Genomic DNA, 18,777 nt, shown 5'->3' with positions numbered 1-18,777 from the left:
GTTTGCTGACTATGTAGAACAGAGTTGCCAATTGCTCTTACTCTTGACCTACCTGTCATTATACTTGACCCTGGTTGTCACAAATGTCCCTAAATTATTGAAGGATCGCCCGTCTGGCCTAGGAGGACCCTTCATGGCTCCATTGCGGTCCATGTGTCTCCTTGTGAAACTCAACTGCTGGTCAAATAAATATCAGTCTACGAAATTACTATTAGCATACAAACTTTAAAAGGCGTTCAGCAAACGGGCGCACTCAAAACTGCAATGTCACTTTTTTTTGTGAAGTGACCAGTTTGGACAGTTGTACCTCGCGTCACTCTAAACAACTACCGTAAGTGTAAACCCTTAAATGCTCTTCGTATCGAACGGTGGTACTGCGGATTACCGTCATTATTTAGTTGTGATGTATTTCCTGACGTCTTCCTTGCTAAAATTACCCAAACCGGACAGAGATCAGTGCGTCTATATTCAACTTTTTCCACACATGCGTTGTTTTCGCTCTACGTACGTAAAGCCTTTCTTTTTTCCTCCTATTCTTCCTCTTCTTGTGTAGTTTATTTGGCGGTTGGCAAACCAGCGTTTAGGTGCATTACCGCCACCAAGTGGACTTGAAGCTTGGATTCAAAATTTTTGTTATTGCTGCCGTCACAGAAAACTCTAAATTCTGAAAGTTTATTTTCCTTTAGTATTGAGGTTACCCTCCCCCCTTCCTTTCTTTTTTTTCATTCCTTAACATAAGCTCTGCATTTCTTCAGCATATGCCAAACAGTCTCACATTGGCCACACAACTGCTGAAAATGTCAGAAAACAAAGCTAAAATCACTACTGAGGTTTTTTTCCGGTTGAATTTTAACTGACATGTACGGCACTTTGTATACAGCAATGCTTGTTTTAAAAAGTTTTATAAATAAAGTTGAGTTGAAAAGATTGCACTATGAGAACTGCTGCAATATTAAATACATGGCTACAAGATTAAGAGAAAAGACAACACAAATCCTCTTAATTTCTACTATACTTGCTTTCTGCTTGCAGATATTGATAGTACAGTACTGACCTATGGGGTAGTAGATGCCACGGACTTCCGGGTTTTACATATCAGCGCCGTTTCCGGCCACTGCTTGCCGCGTTCCAACAATCGTTTTTTTTTTTACCTGGGGTGCCCAAACTTTTGATCCCCTCTGGAGATGTAGGTGAGTCCAATTATGATCAGCTCTTCTTACTACAGTTTAATCCAAGCTAATCAGTGAGGGTAATCAGCATGCCAGTTTTACTTTTAATCATCATACAAATGTAAATAGATTATTTCTCCTAATTGTGCCCCAGTGTACTCTATTTCGGCAGAGGAATACATTCAATAAATGTTCATCAGAAAGTGCTCAAGTAATGTGACAGAGCTTGTGGAATAATGTTTATTCAGTTAGTGCAATTCTAAGTTAAATCAATTTTGTGTTATTTAACATGATGATTTAATGTTTACACATGATGCTCAGCTATGAATCAACTTTCCTGCACTGAATACTCGATTTATGAATTTAGAACAATTACAGTTGGGTAAGAAAATATTTTCCAAGATATTGAACAAGGTCAAATCTTGATACAAAAGGTAAACAAACCACTTCTTAGACTTCTATTCCAATTTAAAAGTATGTTAACTATGTGCTGGCCTGTTCTAATTTAAAATACATGTATTACAAAAAAAAATGCAGAGTACATTAAAAATAAAAAATTCTCGTTTAAGAAAGCAAATCTGATCCGATGTTAAGCATGTATTGCCACTAACATCCTCCAATTGATGTAGTCATGCTCAGAGGGTTCCTATTCCTCCACCCAGTTTATGTGTTGCAGCTTTCATCATAGGAAGGAGGAGCTTCTGAAAAACAAATCATCACACAGGCAGTTAAGTTGTGAAAAACATATTGTATAGCCCACTACTAGATACCACTGAAATGTTGTGTTGTTGTGCAAGAGGCAATCAATATAATCAAACCTTTTTATTTAACTCAGTGAGACTTGAGCACTTGTTGATAGGTATTTTGGTGCAATCCCAGCCTCGGCCCGAATAGCCCATAAAGGAAAATGCTAATTAAATGCTAATTAATTAAATCAAATGAAACAACAAATCATCAACTTTAAGCCAATTTATACCTGGTGTGAATCTCTCATAAAAGACTGGATGCTATCGTGATTGTTGGGGTACAACATGATTCAAGGATGGTACACTTTAAAATGTAACTATTCATATTCCCATTCAAATCAGTTTTCCTTACACCCCGAGTAAATACCCACTTGTATACAGTACTGTATCTGATAGCTCCGTGGCATGGAAGGGTTTTAACTAATACAGATTATTTGTGGGGATTAAACCTACTAAATTAGTTTCTACATTGGCCTAATCCACTATACTAATATGGATATTTAATTTACAACAACAAAAAATACATAATATATAATACATTCGTAGTAGACAATATAAATCTATTAGGTTTTACATTTTTATATTTTAAATGATAATAAATAATCTAAAGTCTTATTTTGTGTTGAAATGTTGTGTTATTTAATAAATAAATACATAATCAAGACAATGTTGAAAACACTGCTATTGGATTTATTATGTAAGAAAGGGCTGCTCAATTATGCAAAAAAATCACGATTATTGAAACTATTTTTTGGTACAAAACAAGAAAATGTTTAAGCATTTAAACATATTAAGACCAATTACAAAAAAAAGTAGAGATACTATAATTATGTAAATTCCTTTTGAACCAAGCATAATTTATATTAATATATATTTATAATAATATATATTTATTTATTTATATTGGCAAAACTGGGCGATTCTGAAAAGCCGTGATTTAACCTAAGCTAGATGGAGCAGTTTGCTCACAAGGTGTCAGCCATAATACCGAGAGGCATCCATCGTAGAGAGAATACTTGTGCAGGATACACACTCAGGCGACATCCACTGCCAGTACAGGAAATTAAAATTTAGAAATTGGCGAGTGACCGTGATAGCAGACTAGCACCAAGTATATGATTCACAGAAAGTGTAAATTCTTGGTGGTTTGTGTTTTTCCATCAGTATCTAATGCAAATGTATACAGGCTCATATGCAAATTATCGAAAGTCAGTTTTTGTGTATAATGTAAAAGAAAGTGTACATAAGTTTTGTTTTACCCACAGGTATAAACATTGCCGTCCAGCCGCACAAGAACAGAAATAGCTTAATTAATGGTAGTTAAGAATAATACAACAGAAAAGACCAAATGGAAGGTGTCTAAATGAAGAGCTATTTTTCTTATGCACTCAATTTAAATTTTATCAAACTCAATACACATCCATCTTCTACCGCTTATCAGAGGTCGGGTCGCGGGGGCAGCAGCTTTAGCAGGGAAGCCCAGACTTCCCTCTCCCCAGCCACTTCAACCAGCTTCTCCAGCGGGATCCCAAGGTATTCCCAGGCCAGCCGAGAGACATAGTCTCTCCAGCGTGTCCTGGGTCGTCCCCGGGGCCTCCTGCCGGTGGGACATGCCCGGAACACCTCTCCAGGGAGTCGTCCAGGAGGCATCTGAACTAGATGCCAAAGCCACCTCAACTGGCTCCTCTCAACATGGAGGAGCAGCGGCTCTACTCCGAGTCCCTCCCGGATGACCGAGCTTCTCACCCTATCTCTAAGGGAGAGCCCGGACATCCTGCAGAGAAAACTCATTTCGGCTGCTTGTATCCGGGATCTTGTTCTTTTGGTCACGACCCACAGCTCATGACCATAGATGAGGGTAGGAATGTAGATCGACCAGTAAATCGAGAGCTTCGCCTTTCGACTCAGCTCCTTCTTCACCACAATGGGCTGATAAGAGTCCACATCACTGCAGACGCTGCACCGATCTCCCTCGCCATCCTGCCCTCACTCGTGAACAAGACTCCAAGATACTTGAACTCCTCAATTTAGGGCAGGATCTCATACCTGACCCGTAGAGGGCATGACACTCTTTTCCGACTGAGAACCAACATCTCTGATTTGGAGGTGCCGATCTTCATCTCAACTGCGAACCGCTCCAGTGAGAGTTGGCGATCACAGCCTGATGAAGCCAACAGCACCACATCATCTGCAAAAAGAGATGCAATGCTGAGGACACCAAACTGGACCCCCTCTACTGCGCCTAGAAATTCTGTCCATAAAAGTTATTAACAGAATCAGTGATAAAGGGCAGCCCTGGCAGAGTCCAACCCTCACTGGAAACTAATCTGACTTACTGCCGGCAATGCGGACCAAACTCTGACACCACGGCCGGGACGAAAATCACACTGCTCTTCCTGAATCCGAGATTCGACATCCCGACGGACCCTCTTCTCCAGCACCCCGGAATAGACCTTACCAGGGAGGCTGAGGAGTGTGATCCCTCTATAGCTGGAACACACCCTCCGGTCCCCCTTCTTAAAAAGAGGGAACACCACCCCGATCTGCCAATCCAGAGGCACTGTCCCCGATGTCCACGCGATGTCGAGGCGTGTCAACCATGGAGCTTTCCAACCACCTCAGTGAATTTGACCCCAGAGATAGGAGAGCCCACCTCAGAGTCGCCAGACATTGCTTCTTCAAAGGAAGACGTGTCGGTGGAATTGAGGAGGACTTAGTGTTAATGGTGCACTGCTTTCCTCTTCTGAGACGCCGGACGGTGGACCAGAATTTCCTCGAAGCCGTCTGGAAGTCGTTTCCCATGGCCTCACCGAACTCCTCCCATGTCCGAGTTTTTGCCTCAGCAACCGCCGAAGTCGCGTTCCGCTTGGCCAGCCGGTACCTCTCAGCTGCCACCGGAGTCCCACAGGCCAAAAAGGCCCGATAAGATAGCTTGGCGGCATCCCTTACCGCTGGTGTCCAATAGCGGGTTTGAGGATTGCCGCCACGACAGGCACCGGTCACAGCTCCGATCGGCCGCCTCAACAATGGAGGCGCGGAACATGGCCCACTCTGACTCAATGTGCCCCGCCTACCCCGGGACAAGGGGAGAAGTTCTGCTGGAGGTGGGCATTTAAACTCCTTCTGACAGGGGATTCCACGAGACTTTCTTAGCAAACCCTCACAATACGTTTGGGTCTGCCAGGTATGACAGGCATCTTCCCCCACCATCTGAGCCAACACACCACCAAGTGGTGATCAGTTGACAGCCCCCTCTCTTCAAAGTTGATCATCGAACTGCGGCCTAGGGTGTCCTGGTGCCAAGTGCACATATGAACACCCCTATGTTTGAACATGGTGTTCGTTATGGACAATTAGTGACGAGCACAGAAGTCCAATAACAGAACACCACTTGGGTTCTGAACGGGGGGGGGGGGGGGGTCAGCCGTTCTTCCCAATCACGCCCCTCCAAGTCTTGTCTGCTGTCATTGCCCACGTGAGCGTTGAAGCCCCCCCAGCAGAACGAAGGAGTCCCCAAAGGGAGCGCTCTCCAGCACACCCGCCAAGGACTCCAAAAAGGGTGGGTACTCTGAACTGCTGTTTGGCGCATAGGCACAAACAACAGTCAGGCTACCCTCTCGTCTACCAGGGTGAACCCCAATGTACAAACGCCAAACTGGGGGGCAATCAGTATGCCCACACCTGCTCTGCGCCTCTCACCGTGGGCAACTCCAGAGCGGAAGAGAGCCCAACCCCTCTCGAGAGGATTGGTACCAAAGCCCAAGCCGTGTGTGGAGGAGAGTCCAACTTAATCTAGTCGGAATTTCTCTGCTTCACACACAAGCTCAAGGCTCCTTTCCCGCCAGAGAGGTGAAATTCCATGTCCCAAGAGCTAGTTTATGTAGCCGGGGATTGGACCGCCAAGGTCCCCGCCCTTGGCTGGCACCCAGCCCACTATGCACCCGACCCCTTTGGCCCCTCCCACCGGTGGTGAGGCCATGGGAAGGGGGACCCACATTGCCTCTTTGGGCTGTGCCCAGCCGAGCCCCATGGGTGCAGGCCCGGCCACCTGGCGCTCGCTTCGGGCCGGGCTCCAGAGGGGGGCCCTGGTGACCCGCATCCGGGCAAGGGAAACGCAAGACCATTTATTGTGTTCATCATAAGAGGTCTTTGAGCCGTGCTTTATCTGGCCCCACACCTAGAACCTGTTTGCCATGGGTGTGCCCGTGTGTGTGTGTGCGTGTGCGTGTGTGTGTGTGTGCGTGTGAGTGTGCCCATGTGCATATACAGTGCTGGTCAAAAGTTTGTGAACCTCTTGAGCAATTTGGATTTTCCAATTGTTTAAACCTGATTTTGTTGTTAAATCTGAACCATTACATTTTATATGAAATAACAGGTGTAGGTTTAGCATTTCATTGCATTGTTCTTTTTTTTCCTAATCAATCACGTAGTCAAAACTAAATTAAAAATAGTTTTGGGGTCAATAGATGTCGGTGCAAAAGTAAGTGACCGCTGAGCTGCATTGCTTAAAACAACTAGTCAAGTAGGATCAGGTAGAACAAATTGGTAGCTAAACTAACTACTGAAATGGATCAATGATATGAGAGGTTTAGCAAAGAAATTGTGCATCACTGACTGAAACGGAGACAAAACCACGTCACTTTAGTTTTACCTAGGTGAACCCATACAGGTCAGTCGTGCTGAAAGGAAAATAAATCTCAGGGGACCTCAGGAAGTGGGTAGTGACAGCATATCTGTCTGGGGAAAGCTATAAAGTAATCTAAAACAAAATGGAGCTTCATCATGCATTCCACCGTGAAGCAAATAATCTGCAACAAGAGAACACTGAAAATTACTACAATCCAGCCTAGAAGTAGATTACCTAAAATATCAACAAGACCCACAAGACAAATGATAAATTAGGTAAAAACCAACCTATGCATCAACATTGAGGGATTTGCAGACCTCTTTTGCTGCATCTGGGACATGTGCATGCTTCAACGATCAGAAGAAAAGTCAATCGATAAGGCTTTCATGGAAGGCTTGCTAGATAGAAGCTTCTGCTCATAAAAAAGATCAAAGATGCCCATCTCAACGTTGCCAGAGTACCTGGACAAACCTGAAGCTTTTTGGAAGTCCCTTCTGTGGACAGATGAGTCCAAAATTGAACTGTTTGGTCACAACTAAAACAGTCACGTTTGGTGAAAAGTCAACACTTGCATACCAGCAAAAGAACCTTCACCCTCAAGTGAAGCATAGGCGTGAGAATGTTAAGTTCAAGTTGGCTTTTCATCCTCAGGACCTGGACAACTCCACAGAGTCCAGGGAATCATGAATTCAGAGGAATATTGTGAAATCCTGGAACATAACCTGAAGCTGTTCTTTGTGAAGTTACAGTCTGGTAGAAGATGGATCATGCAACATGACAGTAATCCAAAGCATTCCAGCAATACAACCAAGGAATGTCTGAAGAACAACGAGATTCATGTCTAGTCAAAATCCTGACTTAAATTCTTTCAAAATATTGTGCAGGGACCTGAAGCGGGCAGTTTATGCTAGACACCCATCCAACTTCTCTCAACTGACTGCATTTTCATTTTGCATGGAATAGTGGCAAAATTTCCCCCAAAGTAGATGTGAAAGACTAGACTAAAGAAAGTGTAACGAATATTGCCCGTCACCCTAAATTTTTTCATTTTATTTGCCTTTTTAATAATTTCTCCCTGGGGAATGTGTGTGCGTGTCTTAACTCTGTGTTTTCAGTTCAAAAGGTACTCTTTGAGTTTCCCTCCAGCAGGGACTGGATTTAGTTTATAACCCCCAGGAAACGCATACCATAGCGATAAGACTGCTTATCAGTCCCCAGACCATCTTTTATGGTCTGGTCTATCCACAGGAATTAGCCATGTGTTTTTTTGGAAACAATGCCCCTTAAAAGTTATATGGTACAACAGTGCCCTCCAGCGGTCACTATTGATTATCCTCAAGAATCCTGACATTCCTAATTAATCTGAAGTCTACATAATTCGGGACATACACGGACACTATGTACTTGACTGACATCAAGTGACTCCTGTTGTTTATCTTTGTACACAACCTGTATGTCTATCTCAAATGAATGATGTGTGTAATTTCTGTAGCCACCTAAGTTTAGCTAATTAGTAAGCTTAATAACTTTATGATCGCGGTAATGTTTGAAATGTGTTCAGAATGATAAATGAAGCATCTGGCTTGTCAATTCTGATAAAAAATTATCAAATACTATCCCAAAAGCTTGGTCTCAGTCGACCAAGTCTGGTCCCACCTCTTCCGTGAAGCAAACTGCCGGCCCCCTGGGACACAGTTTAAAAGCCGGCGTGCGAAGGAACCTCTCTCTCTTCCCTCTTCTCTTCACCTCACGTCTGACCCCATGAACTCTCTTCCCCTCTCCTTCGCCCTATGAACTGCTCAAGGACTCGCAACCACCCTGCGCATCCCCAAAGCGCGCGTGTCTGTTCCTGCCGAGAACTGACCCACCTATCTGAATCACGCAGCGCCCCCCCGACCCGGTTCCACGACGGCTGTTAGGCACCGAGCCGCTGCGCGCCAGCGACCCCTTTCTGCTCCAGCCGTGCTCCCGAGACGCCCCGCAGTGCTCCAAACTACCTGCCTGCGGCCTCTCAACCGCACAAGCACATCACCACCAACCGGGACATGCGCCAGCCAAGGGCCTGTCGCGGCCTCCACGCCACGCGTGCACCTCGCCAGCAGCCAGAGACTCCAGAGCAGCATTCCAACTGTGAGTGCGCCGATCGCCCAGTTTGCATCCAACAGAGGTTTCTTCAACTGAGGATCAACGCTCGAGAGTCTCTCTTCGTTGCGATTGAACCGCAAAGGCTGGGAATTAAAGCCCGGTTGCACGTTAGCCATCACCCGCAGTCATCAGGACAGGTAGAGCGGACTAATCTAACCGTGACAAATTTGCTGAAAAAGTTTGTGACTTCTAACCATCAGGACTGGGACACTCGACTCCCACTGATACTCATGACGATTCGAGCCACCCCGCAAAAATCTACTGGGGTGTCCCCCTCTGAAATGATGACCAAACGGCGAATGACGCTTCCCCTGCACTTGACGTACCAGCTGGGAGAAACTAACCTAGCTGCGGCAGACACGGCCTCCCAGTGCGTGGAGGACCTGCAGACCCACCTCCAGGCCACATTTACCTTCGTGTTTGTCAAACGACTACTTAAAGAAAGCGAAGAAGGTCAGAAAACCTACTACAACAGAAAAGCATCGCGAACAGAGTCTCAAATCGATGATCGAGTATGGTACTATTTGTTCGCGCAACCAAATGACCTTTGGAACCTACCAAAAGAAAGATTAGAGTCTCTTCTTTAATCAGGGAAAAAAAGTAAATTTGTATCTGTGTCCCTGTTTCAGCAAATTAGCATTAGAATATAGCCAAGTTTCATCATTATTCACAAAACTGTTGAAAACACTGTGAAAAGGAGCTTGTTGCAACACGGCCCTGGCTTTACTCTGCTTCCACCTGCTGACAGTTTTTTGTAATAACTACCATTGCTTTAAGCGACCTCTTCATGTCAGAAGCTGCATCAAAGCCGTCTGTATGCTCTGGCATAAACATACGTATAGAACGTAAAAATCAGTTTTTCGGAGTACAGGACAAAGTATTTAAAAAAACGTATTTATAAGTTTTTTGGGTTTGAATGAGTGATCTCCAACCCCTAGGTGCTAAATTCTTGCAACAACTCCACTTACTCTAGTCTATACATGTGAGCACAGCCTGAAAGAAAATATGCCAACTAACCTTGTGGGTATGATAAACTCCCGTAGTTTGGAGGCAGGATAACTGTAGGTAACACTGGGCTAGCAGTGTTCTCATTAGAAGGAACTGCCAGAGTCCTTGTGGAACCTCTGATTGGAGTTTCTCCAGGATCTGTGCCTGACCGGTTCTGATGACTGTTAGAGAAAGAGAGGCCAGGAGCATAACTAAATCCACTTGGTGACACAAGTTGGGAGTGTTGATTGCTTGTGAAGCTGCCATTCAAAGGTGTACCGCTCTCAGCGGCTTGGTGGCATTCAGTCGGTGGAGCGGTTGGAGTATTGGAGTATGAAAGTCTGGACCGAGGAGCAGGACGAGGAGTCGGTTTTGGGGCAAGGGGAGTTGGGAATGATGTAGCGACAGAAGCTGAGGCAGATGATTTTTCTTCAATATGGACAGATGAGCGATGAGATTCATTTCTGGATGGGTGAAACGTGTTGTCCAAAGAGACATTCCCTATGTGAAGGGGTAACGTCAAGAGGACATTTGGAGACTTAAGGCTGACCTGAATGAAGAGAAATGAACAGTTTAAACCATTTGAATTTACTGACACATTAAAATCTCAAATTACTGTACTTCCTTGAAGCTAAATGATAAGGAGAAAAATACGAGGTCACGTGGCAACTGAAAAGACAATTAAAGAAATTATAGCCTTCTGGATTGCTCAATTTGGAAAGCGCATGAGACAACTTATTTGAATTGAATTGAATTAAAATGCTTAAATTGGCCATTCCAGAATTGGAGGACATTTGGGCTTCAAAATTCTTGGAAAAACAAACCTTCACTTTTCTAGTTTTCTGCTACATGTGTAGGAATAGTAGGTAATAAACTATCAAAGGCTTGATTAGCTCATCTTACATATCAATGGTACAATTTTTATCCCAACCCTGTAAATGTAGTGCAGCCCTGTCACTAATCACAGCATCAGGATTGCAGGTAACAGGGTTGCAAATCTGAAAGAGTGTTAGCTTTGTCTCAGGAATAGAAACTAGCTCTTTGGATCACTGTTACTGATGACCAAGAGGACAAACTTCCGTATGTGAATAAGTAAAGGGGAAAAAAGTGTTATTCTGATCATAAGCATAACAGCTAACTATGTTACAAAAACATGGAAAATAGAAGAGAGGACATAACATTGCTCTAGCCATTCTTTTGGATAACTGTTGATGATGTGAAGTCCAGCCCAGTGGTCAACCACCGGGCCGCGGACTGGTAACGGGCCATGGGCCATTTTGGACCGGACCGCACAGTTGAAAGAATAAAAAACTTGTTGTACTTCCGGTTAATTGATTAGCCGAGGCTTAAAAATATTTTATTTTGAAAAGTGACCGGCTTCTCCCTGTTTACGACACACTCTTGACGCATGTCAGGATGCTAATGTTCTTATTTTGATACTTAATCTTTTTCTCTTTTTTTTTTTTTTAAATCAGGGAATAAGATGCCAGAGATATTTGCACTTTTATTATTTACACACAATGTCTAATCTAATACTGGAAAATGAGTTTTAAGTGGTGTGTTCTTTTAAGATCACTTTTACATCAGAGTTTTAAGCCTCGTTTCCACCGACGGTATCTACCCTACTACTCTACTCTACACCAAAAAGCGGTGTGTGTCTCTACTCCCACCACCAGGGAGCCCCTCCTCACGTCGCCAGTGATGTCATGCTAAAGCAACCGCAGGTGAAAACAATGGAGATTATTAATCTGTTTGGAAGCCATTGTTGTTCTCTCTTTGTTGTTAATGGCAGCTGTTTTACCGGGGTGGTGGTTGGCGCAGCTGCACATTGATGACGGCATGTCTCGAACCAATCATTGGCCTCCAAAATAATTACGTCACGTTTTGGAACTGGGCTACTTTTTTTAAAACTGCAAAGGAGCAGATACCAGAAAAAGCGAGTAGAGTAGAGTAGAGTCAGATAGATTTGTTGGTGGAGATGGGGCTAAATGCAGAGTAGAGTAGCGTAGATACCGGCGGTGGAAATAAGGCTTTAGTGCTGCTACAGTAACGGTGTATGTGGCACCCTATAATGTAATAATTCTCTGAAAATATTTTTTTATTACATTATTTGTGACATTACATTACTGATTTTTTATTACAATATTAATAGAGTTAAGTTTAAGCACATTTTATTACATTTTCAGGCGTTTTTAGGAAATAATTACATTATAAGGGTGCTACATGTCTTATCATTTTTCTTTCTAAATCAAAATTATGCAACCACTTAATGTTGGTCAATCCCATAAAATACCAAAATAAATACGTTTGGGGCTGTTGCTGTGAAAAAATGTGTAAACGTTAAAAAACGTACAAAATAAATAAGTACTTTTGAAAGCCACTGTATGGAGTTGTTGGGTGGGGGTGGGGGAATTCAAAATTGGCTAAGCTGGTGCCTTTGTAGCTAAGCATAATAAAGATGAGTTTTCTTACTTTAACATAGTATTCAATCTTTATAAGGTCACAACCAACAATGGATGACTGAGGAAGAGGAGGAACAATGATCTGGTCTTTCCACTCCATCTCCTTGCCGGCCTTAACACGGCCCCCCTCCAGCTCTGCAATGGTCCTCACGTCAATGGTGGGTTTTTTTGTCTGATAGGTTACTCTCTGAAACAAAAGGACACAGTAATTCACAAACATAACTCACTGTATAATAGTCACTTTAAACCATCAACAGGCTTCATTTTGTTATCACATTCCTGAAAGTTTCTGTTCTTGATAGACATTCAAATTTTTAAATTGAGGTCAGCTCAATAAGTCTTTAATTTGTTTTTTCATCAACAATATTTCAGTCTTGTGTCAGCAAGCTTTGACATTTCTGCTTGTGATAAAGCATATCCCTGGCATGGGGGCCGAAACCTCCAGTGTTACAATTTGATAAATGTAATGTTTTTTTCAACAAATCTAGACAACTTTTCAGTCTGTGTCTTTTTTTTTTTTACATTAACGACGATTCCAAAATGTTGAAAATGGCTTGCTCTCTTGGTTGAACAACAATGCAATTTGTGTGTGTATGTATGTGTTCTGAAAAGTGATGATTTGGGAAGTACAAAGGTTCTGCCCAACGCCAGGGTATGCGCCAAGATGAGAGAATTATGATGCATTTACACCAGTGACAAACTTTTAGACCATTTGATGAAAATCCTTTCTTAAGCAACCCCTCCTTAAAAGCCGGAGGCTCTAAGGAGAATGAGGCCCTGTTCACACGGAAGCAAAAAGAAACTTGTACACACAGAAAGGTTTCAAGACATGCGTGTGTCAAAAAGAAGACATTGAGGACGTTTAACGGCTGTAATGTATATGCCAAGTCTGGAGTGGCGCTGTAGCGAAGCCACAGGGAGTTAACGGAAAGCGTAGAAGAAGAATCAGTGAAGAAGACGAACCACTAATCTAAATAGTTGATAGGCCAAGACTTTTGAAGAAATGTTCCTTTCATACAATCCTATACATTTACAGTATTGAAATATATATCTACGAGCAGTACATGTCTAATCTGTACGTATATGTATTGTTTATACAGTAGTCTGCTCGCGAGATGGGAGTGGTAAGATGGCCGCCCTGTCACTTTAACGGCTTGCACGGGCGTGTATGGGTTATCGGCTATCCAGTAGTATATACAGATCAGTGAGACGAACACAGGAGAAGTGACAATTGCGGGTGATTCCAGTACAACAACATCACGCAAAATATTTTGCTGTAAAAGCTAAGAAGGTTGCGCAAAATGAATAAGACACGGCTATCCGCCATGGTTGACAGACTGGCGGTTCGCGCGCAGTCACGCAGAGTATCCCGCATATGGTGTTCACATTGGAACGTACGTGGCGTGTTTTGAAATCTTTCCACTCTGGAGCCCGGTTCCAAAAGTTTCAGGCTCTGAAAGGGCGTCGCCGTGTGGACGAACTGCCCAAACGGTAAGAGACTTGTGCGGGTACATTGAAAAGGAAGTCAGGAAGTAAATCCCTAAATCTTCATCGACAAAGTTCTGTGAAACGAGATGCACATTTGCTAAATGTTTGTTAAGTTTACTTGTGTTTCTTCCTTAGATTAATATGATTGATTGCACCTGGCAATGTGCATTGTCATCATTAACCTTTGAGAAATGTAGGTTGAGTTGAGCAACGATTGGGAGCACACACACACACTCCAAAAAAAAAAGAGCAATGATGACAACATGTTGACTCGGGAATGTGAGGACGCGAGCATGGAAAAAGACAAGTGTGCGACAGGGGATATAAATGTTTGTCAAAACAATAATAAACCAAAAGTCAGACTGCGACCATCGGGCCGAAACTTTGGGTACATGCAATGGGAGTTGTTCCCAGAGGCGACTCCAACCCTGGAGTGAAAAATCTCTTGTGTCTCCCGACCACAGTCAGGATACAGAGCAGGAAAGGATAACACCTGTCGAGTGTGATAAAAAGGGTTCAACTAAAGTCGGACAAGCGTCGCGGGAGGTCGCGGATCAATATTGGAGCAGCGTTCAACAGGTGGAAAGACCTAAGAGGATGAAACGGGACCCACAGCTTGTTTTCTTTTTGCTAAAAAGGTAAGAAATAGTCGTAAAAATGCAATAGTCTATTTATGATGAGTAATGCACAATAACGTGTCAACACTCTGGGTGCGTTCACAGAGCTGGGTTCCATTCCGCTTTTTGCTAGAGGGATCGAAAAATCTGCAAGAACTCATGCCCCTTTAAGAGATATTTTATTGTTTTTTTTTCCTCACCTGATTCAGACCAGTGCGGTACTGAGCTGTGTGTTTGATCCGCAGGGAGCACGTCAAAGTCTACTGTTACTACTACACGATGCGTCAAGAGTTGTTTAACCACAATAGACTCCTTTGGCATGCTTAATAATTTCACTGAAATGATTAAACGCATGTGTCCCCATTCAGCATTGATAGCTTTCAGCATCAGATGACACTTTTCAATATAAATATGCCATAAGCCATGATTTTGAACCAGACAAGTTAGGTCAGTGGTTTGAGCAATTGCCTGCCACACCGGCGGGCCTGGGTTCAAACCCCACTTGGACAACTCTTCAGCTAGCGCAGCCGGTAAATAGGTTGGTTTGAATCCCACCTAAGACAGATTGCGGTTCAATTGTTGTTTTTATTCATTTATCTTTTAACTACAATTAATACTTTGTAATCTTCACATAATTTATCTTTCAATTTACTCCATAAGCATTCATCTTAGCATTCAGCTATTAGCATTCAGCATTCCCACACAATTTCTGCAAAAATTGGCTAATTTGATAATCGATTAATTTTGACAGCTCTAATAGGTACAAACATACAGTGAGGACCCAGCCTACCCTCTCGTCCACATGGGTGAACCCCAATGTACGGAGGCCAAGCCAAGGGGCATAAAGTCAGCCCACACCTGCTCGGCGCCGCTACGACATACAATAATACAAATGCAACGAGCCAACCCGGTCAAGACGATGTCTATTGTAAAGTGGGACCTCGATTTAACGAACCTGGAAACAACAGAATACGATTCAACGGACAGAATTTAGTGTTCAGTCCACTCCAAATACTGTGTACTGTATCTTTAAAAACCTGTTGGCTCCATAATTGGACGCAATTCGCAACGCCATTTACTGGCTAATCAACAGACAGACTAGTGAAGTGTTTCTGGCTTTCACTGCTCTCTTGTCATAGATAAACAGATTTATAGTAGACTATGGCAGGCTAAAAAGCATGCCAGTGTGGTGGCAATGTTGGCAGGGGTGACTTTTACATTAAAAGCAATACCAGGACATACATGAAGGAAAGAGTCCCACCAAAGGTATGAAAGCATTGTTAGCTTCGCATCACAGTAGGCACGCAACTCAAAACGTGCCTACTGTGATGCTATTTCATACATTTTTTGGTAAATACACAGTTTCGGGGGGGGGGGGGGATTCTTATCTATGGCATCTAATCGTAAGGGAGGTGAAAAAAGAAGGCTCATGAAAATAGAAAATAAGCAGAGGTACGTCATTACCCTCTCCACAAACACCAACAAGGTAAATTTGAATAAACTTGAAAAACTTTATCAACAGTTTAAAGCTTTTTAAAATATTTATTTACAAAAAAATTTAACTGCACCAAGCATTTTTAGGCTACAAAAAAGTCCAAAACAATTATTTGTTATTGTATTGGGTGTTTTTAGGCCACGAAAAATAGTACTTCCACGTAACAGATGATCAGCTCGAACAGACAACCCTTTCACCCAATGAGCCCATTAAATCGAGTTTCCTCTGTAATGTTTAAGGCCACCACCCAGTGTCAGGCGACAGACTAAGAGCATAACTTAATTGGCTAGACATTTGGATGAATTGAGAACAGTTTAACTGCTTCTCAATAGTTTTTTCCCTCGTTGACCGAAAGTGATTCAGAAGCTTGAATACTGTATTGACCATTTGCACCTACATCACGTGATCACGTGACTGCCCTATGACGGACGGCGGAAGGAAATGATTGTTGAATGGAAGTGGACATGAATGACCCAGAGAGACTTAGTGACTTAGCGACTGTTATTTTACAAATTAAAAGTTATTATTGCCCATAGAGCCATGGAATCTACTACTTCAACCGAAGTTTGCCTGTCAGTCGAAGTTGCACAGTTAGTCGGGACTCATAGAGCGCGATATTTACCTAAATTGGAGATCGCTAGTTTGAAAACAGCCCTTTACCTTCTGTTGCATGCTGTTTTGACCAAGTTAATCAAATCGCCGACTTTGCCGGAATTCACAGCACACAACCCTATATCATTATGTAGTCAATGCCGTCTCTTCTCCTTACACCAGGGCTGATGCAAAAGCTTGTCGCTGGCTGAGTCTCTGGGACGAGATGGTACGCTCACACCGGGGGACAATATACCTTGTAATGCAAAGGTAAAACTTGTTTATCATGCTAACTGACTTATTTTTAAATAGTCCATTCTATATAGAAATGTTGTGATGATGTTATGTTACTATGTTTACTAGCATAAAACAAATGACTATAGTAGTGGCAATCTATGCAGTAATTTCATGAATATGACTCCGGCTCCAGAGTGAAAAACTCCAAGCACAAAGATGAAATCCTCCATTATTAAGCAGTCAAATGCACTCAATAGTTTTGAAGAAGGTGCATTTTAAAACTAAGCTGTGTGTTCGTGCAGTTGGAGTGGACGCTAACTATCTGGCTCGTTAATGTGATTTGAAACACGCAATTCGACACCTCTGTTACAATCTTTGTTAGAGTGTACGTTTACTAGTAAAATGTATGAACATTTATCTACTAATTACAACATTTATCTACTAATCTCGCAAAAAATGATCACTGCAAATCTGTGAATACTTTGTGGGCTGTCAGTCCTTTCTGTTGATTGCTGCTATCAATCGACGTCATTCGTCTTCATTCGTAGGTATGTGATAAAAAGCAACATTTGGTTAACTCTTTTGTCTGTCTGTACAACCGACCGCACCGCAATATAAGATCATTTTATGAGATAATCGATTAGATAAAGGACTTTACGCTGTACGAGATTCAATGGTTACAATACAGGCAAGTAGCTCTTTTGCTGTCTAGTGTCCCCGAGGGGGCGTTCCCATGAGGGCTGTAACGTCACGTGCAAAAGGTCAATAGTCAACCGACTTAGAGCCTTGTGAATATTGTCAGCTAAAAATTCTGCTTGAAATTGTATTCATATTTTTGCCTTTGACACTAGATCTGTTTGTGTAAGTTGTATTGTGACTGAAAATGTAGTAATTCGTTTTAATTTTGTTGTATTATGGCTATTCTTTCAAACCAACCCGATTGTATTGTAAAATATAACTTGTGCAAAATATGTTTTAATAGACAAGTCGGCAATTAATTAAATTGATGTCCTAACCGAGTTCCACCACTACCGGGAGATGTGACTGTTACTAGTTTTGACATTTTAAGCTAATTTCATTGGATCTCACATGTGTGTGAAATTTCACCGTTAAATGTTTCTATTTTTAAAAACAGTACTAATTTCAAACTTAGTCTGTGATTTTGTATTTTACGTATTCAAAATAAAGCATCTTTCAGAGTGTGATTTTTTTTTAGGGAGTTTGTTTTACATTCCTTTACTTATATGATAATGCAGATAATCGTGATAATGTTTGCCATGATTCAATTGAAATTCCACAGTCACATTAACGACACACAGTGATGGAAACACTTGCATGATCAGAGTATATTCCTATAAATTGTTTCATAACACAAGTAGAAATAAATAGCACAGATTGGTGAAAATGTGACTTGAGAGAATTTGATGTAATTAGAGGAAGGTTTACCTGCACCAGGGAGGCACTTATGTTGCTTGTATTCTTCTCTGACTTATTGTGGATGGCAGTTGACATCTGAATAATCTGGCCTGGTGTGTAACCCTTCTTGTCAATCTGTGCTTTCAGCATCACTGTGCCGGTTTTTAATAACATGTAGCTGAAATCCTGGATCACTGAAGAAGAGCAGGGACCCTGCATAGAGACAGGCTGTTACAGTAAGTCGCTGACGTATTTTTTAAATTAAGCTGTGCCCATTTCTCTAAATACTGTACTGTAATAGCGTATAGTCACTGCCCAAATCTCTCTTTAAAAAAAGATAATCATTTCAATGAGACTATTTTTAACTTGGTTATTAAATAAAGGATAAGAAACTGAAGTCTCTAAACTGCCCTTTGAGAATGAATGTGAAACTCTGTGGAGCTACCCAGCTGTATGTTTGTAGTCATCTAAATCAAAGCCAAATTGCCCAATATTGTCCAAACAGTGTATTCATAAATCGAAATAAATAGAGGTCATGGCTCACCCATATGTCTGGAATTGTGTTTAAGTTGAGGGGGTCCAACATGTAGAATGCTTTCTCTGTGCTGTAATCTTTGGTAAAACGTGGCGTGTCAACAAAAGCTCTTATTCTGTAGACTATCCTACCATAGTTGCCATCAAACGATGTTGGAGCAGAATCTGTGGGGGGGAAAATGAACATATTGTTTTAGAGTGGGACTGTCATTATTTAAACTAATGGAAGCAGTAACTTGACTAATAATCCAATACTAATAACA

General features: G+C 42.3%; 2 protein-coding genes across 7 annotated transcripts in view; both read right to left on the bottom strand.

Moving 5' to 3' along the window:
* LOC144049067 (histone-lysine N-methyltransferase EHMT1-like) overlaps positions 1-687 on the bottom strand; it is a 53,388-nt gene extending 52,701 nt beyond the window's left edge. For 3 of the 6 annotated variants that reach the window (XM_077561674.1, XM_077561672.1, XM_077561675.1), the window contains exons 1-2: positions 386-684; positions 53-174 (exon numbers count right to left, since the gene is read on the bottom strand). In XM_077561674.1, the coding sequence (XP_077417800.1) occupies positions 53-174; positions 386-391 (128 nt within the window). In that variant the 5' untranslated portion in view covers positions 392-684. Of the gene's footprint in view, positions 1-52 lie in introns of all 6 variants that reach the window. The other 3 variants (XR_013293470.1, XM_077561671.1, XM_077561673.1) reach the window with 3 other exon arrangements.
* Positions 688-1,395: 708 nt separating this feature from the next.
* The window catches only part of arrdc1a (arrestin domain containing 1a), a 21,751-nt gene continuing 4,369 nt past the window's right edge, over positions 1,396-18,777 (bottom strand). Inside the window, exons 4-8 of the mRNA XM_077562375.1 lie at positions 18,525-18,679; positions 18,011-18,193; positions 12,147-12,323; positions 9,705-10,224; positions 1,396-1,870 (exon numbers count right to left, since the gene is read on the bottom strand). Of these exons, the coding sequence (XP_077418501.1) occupies positions 1,833-1,870; positions 9,705-10,224; positions 12,147-12,323; positions 18,011-18,193; positions 18,525-18,679 (1,073 nt within the window). The 3' untranslated portion in view covers positions 1,396-1,832. The remainder of the gene's footprint in view (positions 1,871-9,704; positions 10,225-12,146; positions 12,324-18,010; positions 18,194-18,524; positions 18,680-18,777) is intronic.

The sequence above is a fragment of the Vanacampus margaritifer genome, chromosome 3, assembly GCF_051991255.1.
Source record: "Vanacampus margaritifer isolate UIUO_Vmar chromosome 3, RoL_Vmar_1.0, whole genome shotgun sequence".
Taxonomy (NCBI): domain Eukaryota; kingdom Metazoa; phylum Chordata; class Actinopteri; order Syngnathiformes; family Syngnathidae; genus Vanacampus; species Vanacampus margaritifer.
This window is presented reverse-complemented; position numbering and strand designations above follow the sequence as displayed.